Source organism: Vanellus vanellus (assembly GCF_965231255.1).
Source record: "Vanellus vanellus genome assembly, chromosome: 4".
Taxonomy (NCBI): Eukaryota; Metazoa; Chordata; class Aves; order Charadriiformes; family Charadriidae; genus Vanellus; species Vanellus vanellus.
The window spans coordinates 46,485,542-46,505,722 of record NC_138909.1 but is presented as its reverse complement, the minus strand read 5'-3'; the positions used below and the strand labels follow the sequence as shown (position 1 = coordinate 46,505,722).

The 20,181-nt window shown below is 57.4% G+C and overlaps 3 protein-coding genes across 3 annotated transcripts; 1 reads left to right on the top strand and 2 right to left on the bottom strand.

The window, feature by feature from the left end:
• The first annotated feature begins 5,849 nt into the window (after positions 1-5,849).
• MRPS26 (mitochondrial ribosomal protein S26) lies at positions 5,850-8,448 on the top strand. Its single transcript, XM_082481997.1, has 4 exons — positions 5,850-6,164; positions 6,748-6,885; positions 7,679-7,802; positions 8,206-8,448. The coding sequence occupies exons 1-4, from the start codon at positions 5,872-5,874 to the stop codon at positions 8,335-8,337; spliced, it is 687 nt and encodes a 228-aa protein (XP_082338123.1). The 5' UTR covers positions 5,850-5,871; the 3' UTR covers positions 8,338-8,448.
• A 1,095-nt stretch (positions 8,449-9,543) lies between these two features.
• On the bottom strand, positions 9,544-10,611 carry LOC309671540 (neurophysin 1; the record flags this gene model as incomplete). The annotated part of the gene is made up of 3 exons (XM_082482799.1): positions 9,544-9,593; positions 10,099-10,303; positions 10,492-10,611. The coding sequence occupies 3 exons, from the start codon at positions 10,609-10,611 to the stop codon at positions 9,544-9,546; spliced, it is 375 nt and encodes a 124-aa protein (XP_082338925.1).
• A 2,593-nt stretch (positions 10,612-13,204) lies between these two features.
• Positions 13,205-14,913, bottom strand: LOC309671539 (vasotocin-neurophysin VT; the record flags this gene model as incomplete). Its single annotated transcript, XM_082482798.1, has 3 exons — positions 13,205-13,377; positions 14,048-14,249; positions 14,794-14,913. The coding sequence occupies 3 exons, from the start codon at positions 14,911-14,913 to the stop codon at positions 13,205-13,207; spliced, it is 495 nt and encodes a 164-aa protein (XP_082338924.1).
• Positions 14,914-20,181: the final 5,268 nt, after the last annotated feature.

Sequence of the window (20,181 nt, the reverse complement as noted above, 5' to 3'; positions counted from 1 at the left end):
GCACCCTTCCCCCTTCTTGGTCTATAACAACAGCCAAAGAAATTTTGTAGCCATCTCAAATTGACAATGTGCTGCAGGTTTTTGCCTCCATCCTTGGACCAGGGGACCTCCATCCCTAGATGCTGGAGGAGATTTCTCCTAGTATCTCAAGAGACCATAGAATCATAGAATGGTTTAGGTTGGAAGAGACTGTTAAGATCATCTAGTTCCAACCACCCCTGCCATGGGCAGGAGACCAGGTTGCTCAAAGCTCCATCCAGCCTGGCCATTAACATTTCCAGGGATGGGGCATCCACAACTTCTCTGGGCAACCTGTTCCAGTGTCTTACCACCCTCACAGTAAAGAATTTCTTCCTAATACCTAATCGAAATCTACCCTCTTCCCGTTTAAAACCATTACCCCTCGTCCTGTCACTACACTCCCTGATAAAAAGGCCCTCCCCATCTTTCCTGTAGGTCCCCTTTAAGTACTGGAAGGTCACTGTAAGGTCTCCCTGGAGCCTCCTCTCCTCTCCTCTCCTCTCCTCTCCTCTCCTCTCCTCTCCTCTCCTCTCCTCTCCTCTCCTCTCCTCTCCTCTCCTCTCCTCTCCTCTCCTCTCCTCTCCTCTCCTCTCCTCTCCTCTCCTCTCCTCTCCTCCTCTTTCTCCCCAAATTCTCTCAGCCTGTCCTCATAGGGGAGATGCTTCCGCCTCCTGACCATCTTCGTGGCATCCTCCGGTCCCACTCCAACGGGTCCATGTCTTTTTTATGCTGGGTGCCCCAGAGCTGGATGCAGCACTCCAGGTGTGGTCTCTCACCAGAGCAGAGTAGAGAGGCAGAATCACCTCCTTCGACCTGCTGGCCACACTGCTTTTGGTGCAGCCCAGGATATGATCTAAGATCTGTCCATGGACATTTTCAAAACTCAGCTGGTTGCTTCAAGCAGCCTGATCTAACTTTGGTGTTTGTCCTGCTCCTTGCAGGAGGTTGGACTGAAGACTTCAGAGGCCCCTGCCAATAATGTTTCTGTGTTTCTGCTTCTCAGGAAGGGTGTGCATGGTCCTAAACCTGGGAAGGGTAGGAGCAGAGCCTGAACAACTTGCCCATCAGTGGGGCAAGGGGGTCTGACCTCCTGCCAGAAATTAAAAGTAATCAAGGTGACTTCTTGCTCTTGGTTGGATGAGGCTCCACCAAAACACCTCCAAATGCGAATCACAGAACCGTGGCATGGTTTGGGATGGAAGGGATCTTCAAAGATCATCTAGTTCCCACCCCCCTGCCATGGGCAGTAACATCTTTCGCTAGATCAGGTTGATCAAGGCCCTCTTCAACCTGACCTCGAACACTTCCAATGAGAGAGGACATCCACAACTTCTCTGGGAAACGTCTTCCACTGTCTCACCACCCTTGTCATAAAGAATTTCTTCCTTATGTCCAATCTCAACCTACACTCCTGCAGTTTAAAACCTCAAGAAGGTCTCCATATGGTCACTGCTAAAGCATTCATAGTTTTTTAAAGCTGAGGGAGACCCTTCTCCAGCCTGGGGGATGCTTTTGCCACCCTCCAGACAAGTTTAGGGGGTTTTCCTCTTTGCTTTTTTTTTTTTTCAGTGGAGGCTCCATCATGGAGGTGAATTTGGGTTCTCAGAGAAAGAGGCAAAATAATGCTGATTTTTATCATTCCCTTCCCAGAAGAAGAAAAATCTAAGGAAACCCTAATACTGGTGATGGGCCAGGGCATGAGAAGAGTCCTAAGGGCCAAGGAAAGTCCTAAGGGTAAAGAAAAGTCCCGAAGACCCAGGGGTGCAGCACTTCTATATTAAAAGAAAATAGGTTATATGGTTGATTTTAATAGCTTTTTTTTTGTTGTTATAAAGAGGTGTCTGATGAAATACCTTCCTTTTTCCTCCTGCAGTCAGGGGGGACCATGTCCTGGTTAACTGGGGGAGCTCCATCCCCTGCTGCAGGCATGGGGAGAACTGAGATTGGAGTGGGCTGGGCACCCCGGGCGGTGATCGGGAGCATGGGGGGGCAGCAGGGCTCGGGGACGGTGACATCCCTGCCCAGCCAAGGGAGGACTCTGGGGACATGGGGTTGAAAACTAGGAAATCACGGGAAAAGCCACCCCATGAATCGCAGTATCTGAGTTTTCCAACACAGCTTTTCCATCCAGGGGAAATTTCCCAGGGTGGGGGTGGCTTGGTGGGGGCACAAAGGCAAAGGGACCCCTACCAGCAGCCCAAAACACCCCCCAAAAATTACCTCGCTGCTGCTGTCATCCCTGCTTCATCACTTGGCACCCCATCATGAACCCCAATGTCATCGCTTCGTTAATAAACTTTTGACTCCTGAATTTGGGGGGGCTTTTGGCCAAAGCTGTAAGTCATGCTTGGAAATGAATGTTGACCACAAAAGAAATGGGGACCCTCCTGGGATGGGGGGAGGGGGGGGGGCACGCTCGCCCACTGTGGATGCTCTCCTTGGGGACACAGACCACCCCAAGTGCCTCCATCCCTCCGCCTGCTAGGCGCTGGCTGCTCCCCAGTGATACTATTTTTTTTTCCCCTTTTTTCCTTCCTTCCTGGGATTGCTGCAGGGAAGGAGGAATTTCAGGGTCTGAGGAGCTGCCCCAACCTTTCGCCACAGCATCTGCCATGGCCCCATCCTGCTGCCACATCTGACTGCAAATAGCAGAGACGCGAGCAGCTGCTGGAGATAATCCGGGGCCGGATCCTGCCTAAATCCCTTTCCTGGGCTCCGTCGCATCCTCCAAGCTGGGGCCTTTGGGCTGCGTGGCTGTTGCCAGCATCTGGCCCCAATTTGGGGGTGATGAAGCTGAAATGGGGGGAGAACTGATGAAATCAGGGCTGGTGCTGGGTGGGGAAACTGAGGCACTGAGGGTTTGTTCCCCCTCCTTTCCCAAAGAACATCCCCGGGGGCTGCAAAGCGGCTCCGGAGTGTGTTGGCCACGGGGCTGGGGTCCGTCTGGGCTCTATCCAGCCCTTTCCCAGCCGCTGGGAGCCATGGCGGGAAATGAGCCCATGGTGATGAGCCAGGGCAGGGTCAGCAGGGCAGACACCCCACCCCCAAAAAAAAGAGGTATCAGGGTGTTATCCCACGGTGCCAAGGGGATCTGGGGGGAAGGAGACAATGGGCACTGGCACAAGGAGGCCGACGCCATCGGTGAGGTCACGGTCTCCCGTGGGAGCAGCAGCGGGGCCGACGTCACTGTCGCCCAGCCCTACAAATAGCAGTGCCCAGCGCAGCTGGCCACCACACCAGCTGGCCACCACCACCACTGTCCTCCCGGCCAGGTGAGGCTGCCCCGGCGGTGGGTGCTGGGTGGGTGGGTGCTGGCGGCACGTGGGGACCCTGGGGTGGGTGGTCCTGCTCACCCCGAATCAACCCCTAATGGCACCCTGGGGTGTGTGTCCTTGCTGGACCTAAACCCCAGCAGCACCCCGGGGTGCTCACACCCTCCAGCATTTCCATCCCCAACCCACCCCAAAGGGTGCTCATCCCTCCATCATCTCCAACCCCAAAACCACCCCATGTAGCACCCATGGGTGCTCACCCCTCCAACATCTCCATCCCCAAACACACCCCATGCAGCACCCATGGGTGCTCACCCTCTCCGACGTACCCATCCCCAAATCCACCCCAAATGGGACCCGCCCCAAACAGGGTGCCCACCTTTGCTGGACCCAAACCACCCCAGGCAGCACCCATTGGTGCTCATCCCCTCCGGCACCTCCTCCCCCAAGCCCCCAGCAGCCCCCCCAGGGCACCCACTGGGGTGAGCTCCGGTGGGGACAGGGCCCCCTCTGTCCCCGCAGCTCCCACTGGCCATGGCACCCCGCGGGTCCCTGTTGCTGCTGGCACTGCTGCTGCTGGCCTCGGCCGTGCCCCGCTGCCCCGGCCAGCACTGGTCCCACGGCTGGTACCCGGGGGGCAAGCGGGACCTTGAACCGCTCCCCCCGGCCCTCCAGGTAGGGCCCCGCACCCCTACGGGCCATGACCTTCCCCCACGGGGTGATCCCCCCGCCACCCCGGGGTTCTCCCCCAGGGTGATGCCCATCCAGGACGTGTCCCCCTGCACTGGGGTTACCCTCCTGCCCCAGGGTTTATACCCCCCCCGGGGTGACAACCCGCCCCTCGGGTTGTAGCCCCCCCTCGGAGTAAAAGCCTTCCACTCCCGGGGTTATAATTTTCCCCACCAGCATTACCCCCCTCCGGGGTTATCATCCCCCTGGGTTATCCCCTTCCCTGGGTTATCACACCCACCCGGATTATCCCCCCTCGTGGTTACCTCCCGCACCGAGTTACCCCAACCCCACGGATTATCCGCTCCCCGTGGTCATTCTCCCCCCCTCCCCTCCCCGAGTTACCCCCCCTTGTGTTTATACCCCCACAATCCCCCCTCCCTCCCCCGGGTTTACCCTTCCCCAGTTTATCCTCCCCGAATTATTCCCCACCCCCCCAGTTACCCCCACGGTGGTTATCTTCCCCACCGAGTTCCCCCCCCGTACCGAAATTATACAACCCCCCAGATTATCCCCCCCTGCGCTCACCCCCCCACCGGTTTACCCCCCGCCTCAAATGTATCCCCCCCCCGGATTATACCCCCTTCGGGGTTACCCTCCCCAGATCCCAGATTATCCTCCTGGATTATCCCCCATTGCATGATCCCCCCCCCCGCGATTATTCCTCCCACCCCCCGAGTTATCCCCCTCGGATTCCCCCCCCAGTTATACCCCCCCGCGTAACCCTCCCCAGATTATCCCCTCTGGATTACCCCCCTCCGGGATTACTCCCCTCCCCCTCGGGTTAATCTCCACTCCCCGGTCATCCCTCCCCCCTCGGGGCTGTGCCCCCCCTCCATCCCCGTTCCCCCCCACTCCTGCGGCGGCCGCTCTCCCGCAGGTCCCGGCCCGGCCCTGGCGCTGCCGCCCCCCGCCGTGCTCCCCCCGGCAGCCGCCGGTCCCGCGGCGGGAGGAGCCGCTGGTGGTGAGCGGGGCCGGGGGAGGGCGGGAGGGGGGCAGCGGGGGGGACCGGTACCGGCCCCGGCCCACACCGACCCCGGCCCCGCTCCCGCAGGAGGCTGCGCCGCTCCGCCGCTGAGCGGCACCCACCCACCGACCCCACGCGGGACCGGCACCGGCACCGACCGAGCCCACCCGCCACCGACCGGCGGGTCCCCGCGGGCAATAAAGGGGCTCGGGGGGACCCTGTCCTGAGTGGTGGCGGCTGCCGGGGACGTCCCGGGTGGAGGGTGTCCCGCGTGGGTGTGTGCTGGGGGGTGGTGTGTCTCGGGGGGGGGTGGTGGAAGTGTCGGGGGGAGTGGGGGGCTGTGTGCCGGGGTGGGGAGGAATGTGTCTCATGGGGGTCTGAGTTCCGTGAGGGGTGCCGTGTCCCGTGGGGGGGGATGTCCCGTTCAGGTTGCCGTGTCCCGCGGGGCTGTGTCCCGTGGGGGTCTGTGTCTCGGGTGGGGGGGGATTTGTGACCTGTGGGGCTGTGTTTCATGGGGGGCTCTGTCCCGAGGAGGGGGCGTGTTTCCTGTGGGGGGCCTGTCTCTGGTGGGGCTTTGCCCTGTGGGGTCGTTTCCAGTTGGGTGTCTGTGTCCCACGGGTGTCTGTGTCCCCCGGGGGGCTGTGTCCCGTGGGTGGCTGTGTCTCGCGGGAGTGCTGTGTCTCGCGGGAGTGCTGTGTCCCCCGGGGGGTGCCGTGTCCCGTGGGAGTTGCCGTGTCCCGTGGGGGGTGCTATGTCTCGTGGGCAGTGCCGTGTCCTGCACTACACTTCCCGTCAGGCCGCGCTGCGCGTCCCCTTTCCCATGGTGCCCCGCGGGCGGGGCGGTCCGTGTGCGTCACGTCCGGTCCGGCGGGCCGCCCCGCCATGCTGCCGGCGCTGAGGCGCTGCCGCCCGGGGCCGGTCTTGGGGGCCGCGCTGGGCCCCGCCACTCCACCGGGACCCGGCCTCGGCCTCGGCCTCGGCCTCGGCCTCTGCCCCGGCCCGTTCCCCGCCTGGGGGCCGCGGTTGGTCCCAGCGCGGGGCCGCAAGACGCGACACGACCCTCCCGCGAAGTCCAAGGCGTCGCGGCTGAAGGTGCCTCCGCCCGTCGACCCTGAGGAGCTGCTGGTGGTCACCGAGCGGTACCGGCAGCACCGGCTGGTCCTCGGCGCCCTCCGGTACCCGCCCGGGGGCTGGTGGTGTGGGCGGAGGCCGGGCCTTGGGCCCGCTGTGGGGCGGGGGACGGTCGGGGGCCTGGCTGTGGCTGTATGGGGCTGTATGTGGGACAGGGGCCTGGGTATAGGGCTGTGAGGCTGCTGTGGAGCAGGGAAGGCTCGAGGGCCTGGCTGTAGCTCTGGGTATGGGGCTGCTGTGGGGGAGGTGGCTGGTTATGGGGCAGGGAGCTGGGTATAGGGCTGTGAGGCTGCTGTGGGGCAGGGGAGAGTTGGGCCTGTGGCCGTTTAGGGATTGCTGTGGTGCAGAGGTGGGTTTTGGGGCTGGATGTGGGGCTGTGGTGATGCTGTGAGGGAGAGGGCTGGCTGTGGGGCAGGTAGGTGGTTGTGGGGCTGTGGAGCAAGGGAAGGTTGGGGGGTCTGGAGCCCCTTTGGAGCAGGGGCAGCTAGACTCGAGGTTACTGTGGGGTAGGGAAGGGCCAGGGTGGTGGGGCTGGGACAGGGACTGCTGTGGGGCAGGCTTGGGAGAACCCTCCTGGGTGCTTGGCCCTGGGCAGGAGCTCAGTGGCTTCCCCTCTCCTCCTGGCAGGGCCGAGTTCAGGGCCGAGGTGCTGCAGAAGAAACGGGAGGCACTAGCGTCTGTGGAGGACTCAGCGGAGCTGACAGAGGAACACCGGCGCCTGATGGCATGGAATGAGGAGGAGAATGCCCGGCAGCGGGCACGCAGGTCAGCCTGAACCCTCGCAAAACCAGGGGCCACCTCCCTTCGTGGCTCTGACTTTTGCTCCTGCAGAATTAAATACAACACCCAGGTTGGTTAGAGTCAGGCTTAATTTTTATAAAGACAGTAGTCCTAAATTTTGACCTTTTTAAAATAAATCTGCGTACGCAGCAGTCCTTTAAGTTACTGAGCTCAAGACAGCCTCCTGCTCTCCTATGGAGGTGGGTTTCACTGGGAAGATAAATTTCTCTGCATTCCCTCCTGCGCTGCTCCCAGGGAGCCATCCTCTGGTCAGGCATGGGAAATGTGTCTATGCTTCCAAGAAAATCAGCGTCTGCTGAATCTTGAAAGCAGTAGAAGGTTAAAGGGAAAGGCCTGTCTGTCCTGTCCCCGCTGGTTGTCCCTTGGCCCATTACAAGGCACTCGAGCTTCCCCATCCAGGTCCTGCCGGAAGAATCTCATGCTCTTACTTGAAGCTCCTGAATGGAGCCAAACCCAGCGAGATCTCAGGGCTGCATCATGCGTGTCTGTGCTGCTCTGTTTGAAAGCTTTTGTGTTAAGGTTTTGTGTTAGTTTTTCTCTCGCAGGAGGAGGAGAATTCTATTCCCTCCCCACACTGGGGACAGCACGAATGCTCTTCCCTGGTGTGGCTGCTCTGCTCCTTCCCTTCTGTTCTGGCTGTGCTCAAACTTGGTGGCTTTGTATCCCAAGGGATTAGTGTGTCTCACCACAGTGCCACCCTGCAGGGCGTGAGCATCCACCAAAGCCTTGTTGTTTTATTTTCCTTTCCGTATGGCAGAGAGGAAAGACTTAGGAAAGAAGAGGAAGAACAGAAGAGGCGGAAGTTACAGGCTGCAGAGAACAAGGCCAGGGTAATGGAAGCTTTCCTGAAGGAGAAGGAGAAGGAGGTTCTCCAGCTGCAGGTAAGAGCAGCTGGTGCCTGCTGGAAAGAATGCTGCCAGCAGTCCCTGTCAGGGGTTTGACGGCAGCCTGTGGGAGTGGTGTGGAAGCAGTAGGCTTATTTTCCAGAGATTTTTATGTTGGTAGCAGGGAATGCAAGTGTTGTCACCTTCCAGGAGTGTTGACAGTGTGTGGATGGGAGAGAGGTTGAGTGAGAGCTCTGAGAACAGGGTGGAATAATCCTAAGTGAGAGAGTAAAGGTATCCTCCTTCTGGACTTGGCTCCTGCTGAGATCCTGGTGATGCTGGTGGCGTCTCAGGGTCTCTTGGAGATCCATGAGCTCTGTGGGCACCAGCAGCTTTTGCACTGCCAGTAGTGACTCGTCTGCTAACGTGCGTTAAGAGCCGGTACTTGTCCTTTGTTCAGGAGGAAGCCAAAACGTTCATCACCCCTGAAAACCTGGACGCGCGGATTGAGGAGTGCCTGGACAACCCTCGCAACTACAACTTCGCCATCGACAAGGACGGGCGGATCGTCAAACGGACGGTGTTGTCTTAGCGGCCCTAGACTGGGACAGGGGGTGCTGGCCTGGCTTCTGCCCAGAGCCTCCGCTTATGAGCTGGTTTCTTCCTTTTAGTGTATAAATCGACTACAGAATTGTTGGAGAAAGCTGGCTGTGTGGCTGTGGTTCTTCTGAAGGGTTAATGCCTGTGGGAGGGAGGGTGAGGGAGAAACTTGGGCTTGCAGTGAGTTACCATGAGTGGCGAAGGCACCACCAGCAATCTGTCTTAGCCCTGCAAGGCAGCGGAGAAGCTGCCAGTGTTCATATTCTCATCACTCTGACTCTCTGCTGTTCTACCTCCCACATGTTTGGATCCCTCCTGCTTTCATACGAAGCATGTAGTGGGAGAAGAGCAGGAATGGTCCCAAGGCAGATCCCAGCTCTGAGCTCCCCGGTGTAGCCCCGGCCCTGTTTGCATGTGGACCCCTCTAGATCCTTTTGGAAAAAAAAAAAAAGAGGTCGGAATGGCTTTGGAGGAAACGCTGACCCCTCACTCGTTGTTGCTGGGGGAAAGAATTAATTGTTCTCTGGTTTCTGCTGTGTTGGAAGGACCTGTGGTTCTTGCTTATCCTTTAAACCCTCCTTTGCACACCTGTTGGTGTGGCTAAATGAGAAAACTGTGCAGAGGATGTCTAAATGATACTGGCTTTTACATGTCTCCTTTTCTCTTCCCCCCCCTACAGCCTTAATTTACTCATCAGCTGGGGCTTAATTTGTAGATAATGCTCTAATTAGTCTGGGTCCTCTCTGGCGGTTCTAGCTTATTGTGGTCTTGCAGACTGAGATGCTCTCTCAGCTTTGCCCCAGAACCACTGGTTTTTGGCTGCCCAATGCTGGCCTGGAGTTTGCTGCGCTTCAGCCAGAGCGCCGGCAGACTGACCACAGGTCCCTCTGCCCTCCCTGCCTCGGATAAATCACCAGCTGTGGGAATTGACCTTAAATCCTTGCTTTTTATCTACGCTTCTCTAAAAATGGCTTTTTCTCTCCAGCCAGCCCTCACAAGTCTGCACCTAAACCAGGCAAGCACACAAAAAACACAGACTACTTTTTTTTTTTTTTTTGTCCTGTACAAGTTTTATTTCTAATTAAGATCATCACCTAAATCTGAGTCACAGACCTTGGCTCATCTGTTCTCGGCCTGATGCGGGGCTGGTACGGCTCAAGAGATAAGGGATCCTGCAGGTTCTTCTCCCTCGGGTGGTCTATGCAATCAGCATTTCTTGGTCACAGGATGAGTCAAGCACGCAGCCCTCTATGCGGGGAGAGAAAGGGGAGAGCACCATGTAAAATGAGACGGCACAAACCATCCTTCAGAGACCCCCTGGTGCTGGTTTTTAATAACATCGAGCGAGATGGTGGTCGCTTCGTGCCCTGCAGCTCCCAAGGGTTTGTAGCAGGATCTCTGGTAGCATCTGACTTTAAGAGGAGGCTGGGATTTTTGGAAAACCACAATGAAAGCAGGAGGGGGCATGGGCTGCTGTGCACTGCAGGACTCCTGCTGCTTGCTCAGCTCCCTAAATTTGTTTCCTGTTTGTTTTTCCCCCTTCCTTAAAACCTCACAGGCTGTTACCACCTTCCCCGGGGTCAGGATCAAGTCTGCCTTGAGTGGGGTGGCCCTGGCTGTTGGGCAGATGGATGGGACAAAGATGATCCTTTGGGCAACATCCCCTCTCCCACTTTTATATCGTAACCTCCCGTGTGTGAGGCCCCCTGTGATGAGGGTCCCAGAAGGGAGGTGAACCCGGCGCTGCCCTCACCGCTGCTGCAGCAGATGCCAGGGGCTGCACAGCTCCCTCCGCTGCCACCACAGGGTTTGTGTCCCGACTCGCAGGGCGTTGGCAAGAAGTTTTCCTCCTGGCACCTCAGGGTTTCGGAGGTGCCGATGTAACAACCCAGCTCTTCTCCGCAGCAGATGTTGGGACCGAAGCAGTGGCCCTTGTTCCTGGGGCCGCAGGGCATGCACTGCTTGGGGAAGGGGGTGAAGAAAGGTGGGGGAGAGTTGAAAGCATCTGGGGTCAGCTTGAGCCTCTCACCTGGTCTCTTCCTCCCTCCTGCCGGGATCTTCCCTGCAGGAGCCCTGGGGAGGCTTGGGGAAGGTAGGGATAAGGAAAGGAGGGGGTTAGGAGGTCTCCCAGCCCACCGGGACTTACCTTCCTGATGTCCATGTCCAGGACGGCGCGTTTGCCCCCGATAGGGCAGTTCTGGATGTAGCAAGCAGAGGAGAGAGCCAGGAGCCCCAGGAGGCAGACGGCGAGCGCCTTGCAGGGCATGGCTGTGGGGTCAGGAAGATTTTTGGCTTCTCATCCCAACGAGCGGCCATGTATATATAGTGCTGACTCCTACTTACGCATGCCAGCACAAGCGTCACCCGTTTCTCTTAAAAACCACAAGGCATTGCTTCCCACACTGGAGGGCTCTGCTAATAGCCCGAGGTCGAGGACGTGAGGTCAAGGCCAAGGTGTTGGTTTTCTCCTTGGTGATGACTCTGACCGTGGCGGGGAAAACGTGTGGAGGCTGCGGATGCTGTTTGGGGCTTGGGTCCCTTCTCTGCCAACCCCATAGGGCTGTTGAGCTGTGGCTTGTCACTCCATGTCCTGTTTGGGACCCTTCTGGCATGGGTTGGGTAGGGATGGAGGAAGGCATGGCCATAGCCTGGTGGGATGCATCCACTCAGGAGCGGGGTGAGAGGGGCGTTGTGCTTCTGGTGGGGGGAAACCAAACCTGTATTCTCCTCTGGGATTGTGTGTGTGATCTGGGGTGGGAGATGTGGTGTTGGTCCTTTCCACCCATCTCTGCCTGGCCCTTAGGGGATGCTCAACACTGGGCTTGTTCTGCTCTGGGATGGCAGTGACGCTGAGCCCATCCCTGCCTGCTTTCATCTAACGGCACCGAGACAGCCTGAAAACACCAAACCTGATTGGCAAAGGCCCGAACCCCCAAATTTCCACATTGCTTCTGCCCTGGAGCTGCACACAAGGCTTGAATGTGATGCTCTGAACCACATTGCCAGCAGGCAAAGGACCCGCTGGAGAAACAGGACTGAGGGTGGGGTCAAAGGCTGATGCAGTCACACAGGGTCCTGCTCATCCCAACCCCTCGCCTTCGTTACTGCAATTAAGAGCTTCCCGCCTTGAATAAATTCCTGTGCTGCAGACAAATCTTACATCTATGGAGACCATTACCCCTGTCCCTCCCTGCGCCTCCTTAATTGGGAATTAGGCAGCCTGGAGCTTGGGAGCTATGACCTCTTCTTGTCCCCTCAGGCTTGCTTTGAAATTTGCCACTTAGTGTGGCCGCCGTGACCGGCAGTGAGGGCAGCCAGGTCCTCGTCACTCGCCCGGGGTCAGGCAGCCGATGAGTCTTGGTCTCTGGGGACAAGCCAGGCACCGGAGTCCATGTTAATGGGTTGGAAATGGGGCTCAGCATCTGCTGTGTGGTGTCCCAGTGGCTCAGCCCCGGCTGCCACCCCACCGCAGCACGGGATGGAGGGGAAAATCACCATCCTGGAGCCCCTACAGTGGGTCTGGGGGTGCTGGGACCCCCATGGACAGGGTTGGGAGGTGTCTTGTGTGGACAAGTGTGGAAAAAAAAAAACAGTTATGAGCTCCTTGTGCTTTTTGGGACCTCAACTCCCTGATGCCAAGGCTCCCATCAGCCTGGCTCCCCAGTGCATCCCCATTGCTGCGGGAGATGTTGGGGTCCATACCCTACATCCCGGGACAGGCAGAGTCCCAACACTGGGCTTCAACAGTGCAGTTTCTTTATCTCACAGGTGCCCAAGTTTGGGGTCACTCATCTGCGCTTTCCCAATGATTTTTGGGGTGATTTTGCGTCCCCCACCTCCCCAGGGCTGGGGTAAGATGCTCATTGCATGAGCTGGGTGCTGGGTTAATCCTGCACTCCCTTGAGGTGTGGGGAGCTGACGTAGGCAGGATGAGACCTGCTGGCGCGGAGGAGCTCCACCTCCCTGGAGGTGTCACCTCCCTCAGGGACATTATAAAGGATGAATTGTCCCCCATGCTGTGGCCAGATCCCAGCCCTGAGAGAGCCCGGAGCAGGGACACCACCAGGGTAAGAGGTGAGGGAGGGAGTAAGAGGGTTGGGGTAACAGTACCCCAAATATAGGGGGTGATGGTGGAATAAGTGGGAGGGGCTGATCTTGCCCATCGCTGTCTGGTGGGGACCAATTTGGTGAGCGATAGTGGGGAAAGACGAGATCAGCCCGGTAGATTGTATGAAGCTGGGAACACAAATCTTTCTGCTCTTGGGGTTTTTTTTGGGGTGGTTTTCCTTACTGTCATTTTTAGTAGATGTGGCTTGAAGCCATCTCCTGTGCCACTTCCTGAAGGCCATGGTGCCCTGAATCTGCCTGGAAGAGGGGTCTTGGTCAAGAGGTAACATGATGATGGCACCTCCTGGGGTGTGATGCCCCAATCTCCAGGGGCTGGGGGTTCTGGGAGGCTCAGCATCCATGGGTGCTGCTGGGGCTCCCAGGGTGGGACCCAATGGACAGATCCCAAAAGCCAACTCTGCCTGGGCTTCTGCTAGCCTCAGCTCTGCCCTTACTGCTGCAAGGACAGGGCCAAATCCTGCACCCCACCCAGCAAAACCGCTGTGGATGGGGGATGAACCACATGGGGCTGGATGGGGATTCTGGGGAGGGGTGTTGGGTCTTCGCCAACCCACCTCCCCCCGCCACCACCATCCCTGAGCCCTGGATGGGTCCCCCAGAGCCCCCCATAACCCATCCCCAGCACCCCAGACAAAGCCACCACAGTGCACGAGGACTTTTATTGGGTCTCGTATTTACAAGGCTGGGGTGGGGGGATTGGTGACAGTGTGGGGGACGCCCAGCGCCCTGGCTCAGAGGAGGGGATGCTTGCCCTGCTGCTGCTGCTGCTGCCGGTTCGCCAAGTGCATCAGCTTGAGGAGCAGATCTCCAGCTGAGCCGTCCAGCACTGTCAGGTTCTTCTCTGCTGCTTCCTGAGCCCCGTCGCTAGCCTCGTCCAGGCAGCCAGCATCCATCGCACACGTTTCTTCAACAGAAAGCAAAACATTGTGATGGGACAGGTTATTTAGGACCAGGAGTGCTTTATTTTCAGGTGGGGAAGGGGTTGGTGGCAGCCAGGGGTGCCAGCGCAGCTCGCTCTAGCTTTGTCTCTCCTGTTTACCAGGGAGCGGGGCTGGCTGGGCTTTTTCTGGCACATCCGGGAGGCTGCGTGTGCCTGGCTGGGAAATAGCTCATGGTGGTGGTTTGGGAAGGAACTCCGAGCCCAATTCTTATCATAGAATCATGGAGCGGTTTGGGTTGGAAGAGATCTTTAAAGGTCACCCATTCTAACCCCCCTGCAATGAGCAGGGAGATCTTTCACTAGATCAGTTTGCTCAGAGCCCCATCCAACCTGACCTTGAATGTTCCCAGAGATGGGGCATCTACCACCTCTCTGGGCAGCCTGGTCCAGTGTTTCACCACCTCGTTGTAAAAAAATTTCCTTGTTCTATCTAGCCTGAATCTGACCATCCCCAAATTATCCCAAAACAGTGACAACGCTGCTGCTGCTCTGCGCCTCAGTTTCCCCTTTGGAAAGTGAGGTCTAACTGGAGGACTGACCCATTCCCACTGCCATTCTCCCGTGGTCCCAAGACACCCCAAACTCTCTTCTCCGGACCCCCATCCCGCTGACACCCCCCCCCCCCCAATATTACCGGCGGTGCAGCAGATGCCGGGCGCGGCGCAGCGGCCGCTGGAGCCACAGGGCTGCCCGCCGGCCTGGCAGGGTGAAGGCAGGTAGTCTTCCTCGGCGCAGCGCCGTGTCTCAGCAGTGCCCAGGTAACAGCCCAGCTCGGTGCCGCAGCAGATGCCGGGGCCGAAGCAGTTGCCTCTGTTCCCGGGGCCACAGGGCATGCACTGGGGGAAGGAGCTGCTTGAGTCCCCAAAAAAGGGCGAGGGAGGTCGACTGCACCCTGCTTGTACCCTCTTGTATTCGAGAGCTGCCCCCTGCCCTGCTTAGCCAGCCCTGGAGGTGCCACGCTGCCATGGGGTGACCTGTCTTTTCCCTGCCACCAGCAGGGTGGCCTCGTGCTGCGGCACTGGCTCCGCTTTGGGGGCTCCCTGTTGCCCCCCGTGTCCTCCCCATTTCTGCTCTGTAGAGGTCCCCTGTCCCCCCATGGGTGCGCTTGGCTGTGGCCAAGCCCTGTCGCCTCCTTGAGGTGACAACAGCATTTTGGGGTCACTCATTCCTCTGCCACTACCCCACCACGTGCCCTTGGGCATGTCCCCCAGCACTCCCAAAACTGGGGTGGACTGCACTACTCGGGGGACTGTGGCACAGCCAAGGGTGCCCACAGGTGATGGGGACCTTCTGCATGCCACAAAGCTGCTACATCTCCCCAAAAAGCTCCATCCTGTCCCCCCAGGCTCCCATCCCATCCCATCCCATCCCATCCCGTACCTGTCGGAGGGCTGTGTCGGCCAGGGCCCGCTTACCACCTCGGGGGCAGTTCTGGATGTAGCAGGCGGAGGACAAGGCGAGGAGGCAGAGGAAGGAGAGGGGCAGCGAAGGCTCTGCCATGGTGGAGGGTGCTCACAGCTGTGCCACGCGTGCTGGGGGAAGCCACTAGCCCTGCCGCGCGCTTTGCATCTGGCCCCGTGCTGCGCCAGCTGCTATTTATGCTGCTGTCACCCCTTCCCAGGGGGGGAGGAGGAGGAGGAAGAAGAAGACGAGGGCTGGGTTGGGTTTTTTTGTTGTGTTGTTTTTTTGGTTTTTTGTTTTTCTTTTTTTTTCCTGTCTCTTCTCCCCCCCCCCCCCCAAATTGCATCCAAGCAAATCTGTAATTGAGGTGATTCAGTGCACGATCACGAGCAGCAGCGCTCAGGGCTGGTGAATCCCCCCTCCCCACACACCAAGCTCTGGCTGCTCCGAGGGGCACAGGCCACCCCAGGGATGGCCAGATCCTGGGGAGGAGTGTGGGATGGGGGGGGGTGGGGGGGTGATGTGCAAGTTTGGGGAGGGGTGCTCCAGTCAGAAGGTGCTGGGGGGGGGGGGGGGATACTGGAGAGATGCTCATTCAGAAGGTGTCAATTCAGAGAAGGTTGGTTTGGAGGATGCTGCTTTGGGGAGGGATGCAGGTTTGGGTGGGATGCAGGTGTGTGGGGGGATGCAGATTTGGGGGGGGGATGCTCATTCAGAAGATGCTGGTTTGGGGAGGGTTGATGGTTTGGAGGATGCTGGTTCAGGGAGGGATGCCAGCTTGGGAGGGATGCCGGTTTGAATGATGCTGGTCTGAAAGGGATGCTGGAGCGGAGCAGTGGCATCAGGGCTGGGGGAGGACCCTGGGGTGCGCAAAGCCAAGGGGCTCAGCTGCAGAGCTAGACCACAGAGTGCCAGGGTGTAGAGCCGGACCCTGACATAACTTGGGCCCAAAGGTCATTGCCACCCACTGCTCACCTGCCTCTTCCACCTCTTTTTCTACAGGAAACAAGAAGGCAGAGAAACCACAACAGAGGGAGAGAGGAAAAGGAAAATGCACCTTTGGGGCTGGCTTCGACCCACCTGTTGGCACCCAGCAGTTCCCAGCTGAGACCCAGCACACTCATATCACTGATGGGCTGTCAGAAACATCGATACAGGGCAAATGGCAAACTTCCCATACCATCCAGCCATGAATATTCCTGCTGGTCCCAGATTCCCTTCCCAACAATACCGAGGGTGACCTTGGCAAGGTGAAATTAATATGCAGAGGGAAATCAGGTGCTTAACGAGCATCTGCTGCTCCCTCAGAATGCTGGGGCTGGCTCATGGTGATTAGGAGGGGCTCATTTGGGGGTGCTGGGAGGGATGGAGGTGGGCAACGAGGGAGGGTGCCACCAGCTGTGCCCCGGCCTCTGGGGTGGTTTTCTACCTTTCAGCCCTGTGAACTCATCTTCATCAGAGATGGGGAATTGAGGCAGAGACCCATAAAAATCAGCCTGGGGCTTACTTGGGGTGGCTGGAGCATGGCTTTCCCCCACCCTGATTAGCGTCCCTTATTTTCTCACCCTCATTAGCATCCCTTTTCTGCCGGATCAGCGACTTGCACTGGCTCAGCCCTGGTTGGAGCGAGGGGAATGGTGGTACCCTGGGTGGGGAAGGGGTTGCTGCTCTGCTCAGGCATCCCTTGGGGGAGCCGTGGTCCTGCTGAGATCCACCCTGACAAAATCAAAATGCTTTTAAAAGCAAATCAAGAGCTGTGCTGGGATTCAGAGGCACCATTGAGGGATGTTGGAGGGGGGTGAAACCAAGAGTATCACTTCGTCGCCCCGGGAGAACTGAGGCACACAGGGGTAAGGGCAAGCATCTATTTTGGGGTGATGCTTGCCACGCTGGGGGTCCCAGCCCATGCCTGTCTCCTGCCCTGTGATTTTGGAGGGATGCATCAGCCTGGGAGGCTGACAGTCCTGGGTTTTGGGGGGCTCCTGGTCTTTTTGATGGATAAAATGAGGGTGATTCCCCTTCCAAGAGGGGTGAAGGTAACCACAGCCCCTGACTCAGGTCTCCCTGGGACCAAGGGAGCAGCGAGTTCCCAAATTTGCCCCGTGCCCACCACCAGAGACGCTGAATCACCCAAGTGGGGCAGCTGTGGGCAGCTTTAATGACCAATATTATTAGCATTGGCCACGTTTCCCCATTCAAACCCATCCCTTCACAGCGGGAGCCGAAACCCACTTGCGTTGTAGGACTGAGGAGGACGCAAAAGCCCTCGGCTGGGAAAACTTTTCTTTAAAAGAAACCCAAATGTCAGCTCTAAATTGGGTGTTACACGCTCATGCTCCGTCTCTTCATTACTGTATCGTAAAATTACATTAGCCAGGAATGATCTGCATTCAAATGACTCTGTGTCTGGAATGATAACGTGGGAATATGAGATTAAAATGTAATTATGCTCTTTAAAGTCAAGGAAGGTTAATAAAATGTTTTTCCAAGTTGCAGAGGCTCCGCAGTTGCAACGCAGAATCACTTACGGGAATCAAGGGGAGGATGAGGTGGGAAGGAGGAGGCAAGGGGGAGGCAAAAAATGTGTAGAAAGCATAAAAAAGGGGGTTGCAGGATGAAAATGTTTGGGTCACCTGGGGTGAGTCACGGGGGAAGTGATCTCAGGATGATGGGGTTTCATGGGGCTGCGTAGACCCAGCTGGGAGCATCCTTGTTGGGCAGTGATGCTCACTGGTACCCGGCTATGGCCCTGGGGCGACGCTGGGTGCCCCAACCTCCATCCGGCTCCTGCTCAATGCTTTGGAGCTACTCGAATCCATGCTCCAAATCCCCCAATATCAGCCACGGGGTCTCTTCTTTGTGTCCCCGGCACCGGATTTGCTCTGCCACGTCCCTGCTCTTCCCCAGGCTCTTCCCGGAGCCCCAGAGGAGCCCCCTTCGTTAGTGCTGATCTCCTAACGACATGCGAGGCGAGTGATGCGGGCGCCGCGGCATTAATCAGCGGCGTTAGCTGCCTGCTATCTATAACCCAGCCTGCCTCAGCTCACAGAGGAAAGCCCCAAAGGCCTGCCACAGTGTGGGGAGTGGGCAGCATCCTCAAACCCACCCCCTCCAGCCCTTCTGCTCAGCCGAAATACAGCCCCAGCTCTTTCTAGACATCAGCAAAGGGCCTGGGGGGCTGCTGGGGAGGCTCAGCCACGGAGCTTCGCTGCTTGTGCCATTCTCAATCACTTTTCACATCAGGGAATAACCTGGATGGTGGGAAACGGGATGTCCAGCAGGGACCTGCAACGGCCCTGCGCTGTTTCGCACGTAAAACACCCTCTGGCTACACCTGTAGCTTTAAAGCATCATTGCTGCACAGAAACGATGATTTTTTTCCAATCCTTGAGTGATCACACCCTTGCACATGGTCAGGGTAAACCACAAGTGTATTCCCCCACCCTTCATTAACAGCGGGCACTTCATTAGCTTTGAAACCTCCACTGAGGTTGCTAAGAGCCCCCTCAGAGGCAGGAGAGAGGATGGAGGTCGTGGTGCTCTGCCGCAGCCCATGCTGCCCGACGCAGAGGTCCAAGCGACAAAGTTTAATCAGAATAAATGAGAGGACATTGGGTACCATGTGAAAAACTGGATTTTCACCAATTTGTGCATTTTTCTGCCTTTTTCTGTGGCTGGAGGGGGATGCAGCTCACAGCAGAGAAGGAGAAACTTTATTTAAACAGGTTGCTCCTGTATTGGAGAGAGAAAGCAGGTCAGGCTGGCAAAGGAGCGCTCCCATCTCCTGCCTGGGTGAACTAATGCTCCTCAAATGGGTCTGTCTTTGCAGCATTTAGCGGTGACCGCTTCTCTCCCCGCCTGTCACGAGCCTTTCAGCCAGTCGCTGTGAACTTGTAACTGACGGGGGTTAATGGCTGGAGGCTGATGGGGAGCGGGGAGGGATCCTGCACCTCCTGGCTGAGCACACCACCTTCTTTTTTCATATCATGGCTAAAGATGCTCCTCTGCTCCCATGACGTGATGGAAAAATAGCTTTGATGCTCATTTAAAGAAGGCAGAGCAGCCAACTTCAAGATTTGCCAGGGCACTGCCTTTATCAATTGCCCGTCCAAACCCGTCCCGCTGGGATGCAGACGTCACGTTGGGAGGTCACTGACCAACAAGGGCTGTATTTGTCCTCCTAAAGGCGCTTGAAGGAGAGCATTAGAGGAAATTGCTCAGGCCTTCAATCAAAGGCCGTTCCCCACCTCCTGAAGAGAAGACAGGCTCAGTGCCAGGAAATAAATTTGCTTGTGGCATCTGCCCATTCTGTATGGGAGCTTATGGGGAACTGCTCTGTGTCCTGGCAGAAGACCCCCCACGAGAAGTCCTGGTTACGTGTCACTCACCACCAAACCCATCTTCTTGGGGTGCAGAGAGGGTCTCTGCTGCCCACAGGGGTTTCAGTGCCCTGTTCGTTTGCGAGGGGAGCGATCAGGAGGACTCACACCCAGCTGGGGGTACGTGGTCCCTCCCAAAGCAATGACAGGTGGGCGCAGAGGGAAATTCATCCCTTCTCCCTCCCTGTCTCAGCAAGAGGGGACACAGGGGTCAAAACTTCTGCCAAAGAGTCCTACAGGGTTAAGGAGGAGGAGAAACAGGGTGGATGAAGGCTCTGAGAAACCTGATATACACGGAGATGAGCTCTCCTCTGAACAGAGGGCATGGACCAGATGCCCCCCCCTGCCCTCCCTTCCATCCCTCAGGCTCCCCGCTCACTCCCTGTCCCTCTCTGGAGAACAAAGGGAACCTCGGGGGAGAGCTCACTCTTTTGGCCAGGAGAGACGCTTGACTGAGCCGGTGGCTTTGGGTTTTGTCAGAGGCAACCGGGCTTCGCGAGCGCCAGAGAAGAATGAGATGGTTGTGCTGCTGGGGAGCTCCTGCAGCAGCCATCGCCCCCTAGAAATGTGGGGCGGAGGAGGTGTGAGCACTGAATCACACCGGGATGGTTCACTGCAAACGTGACACCACCACAGGATTTAAGAGGATTTTTGCTGCCTCTGAGTTGTGGGATTTTTAGGATTTTTTTTGCCTATTTTCTAACCGTTGATTATTTAAAGATGGCAGACTTCCTATTTTTGCTCCAAATGGAGATGGATTATAAACTCTCACTGACACAGACAAAGAGCAGTATCAGTTCAGTGCTGATACAAAGCTGTTTCAGTTGCTTGATGAGACTACTTCCCATGACCATGAACATTATGGGTTGCTCAGCAAGTAGGTGCCTTTTAAGAGAGAATAAAGGTATTACATGCAAAGGTGAGTTGAGTCAGCTGGAGGCTCATTACCCCAGAGAAATGGCAAAGAACATCAGCGAGGAATGTCTGC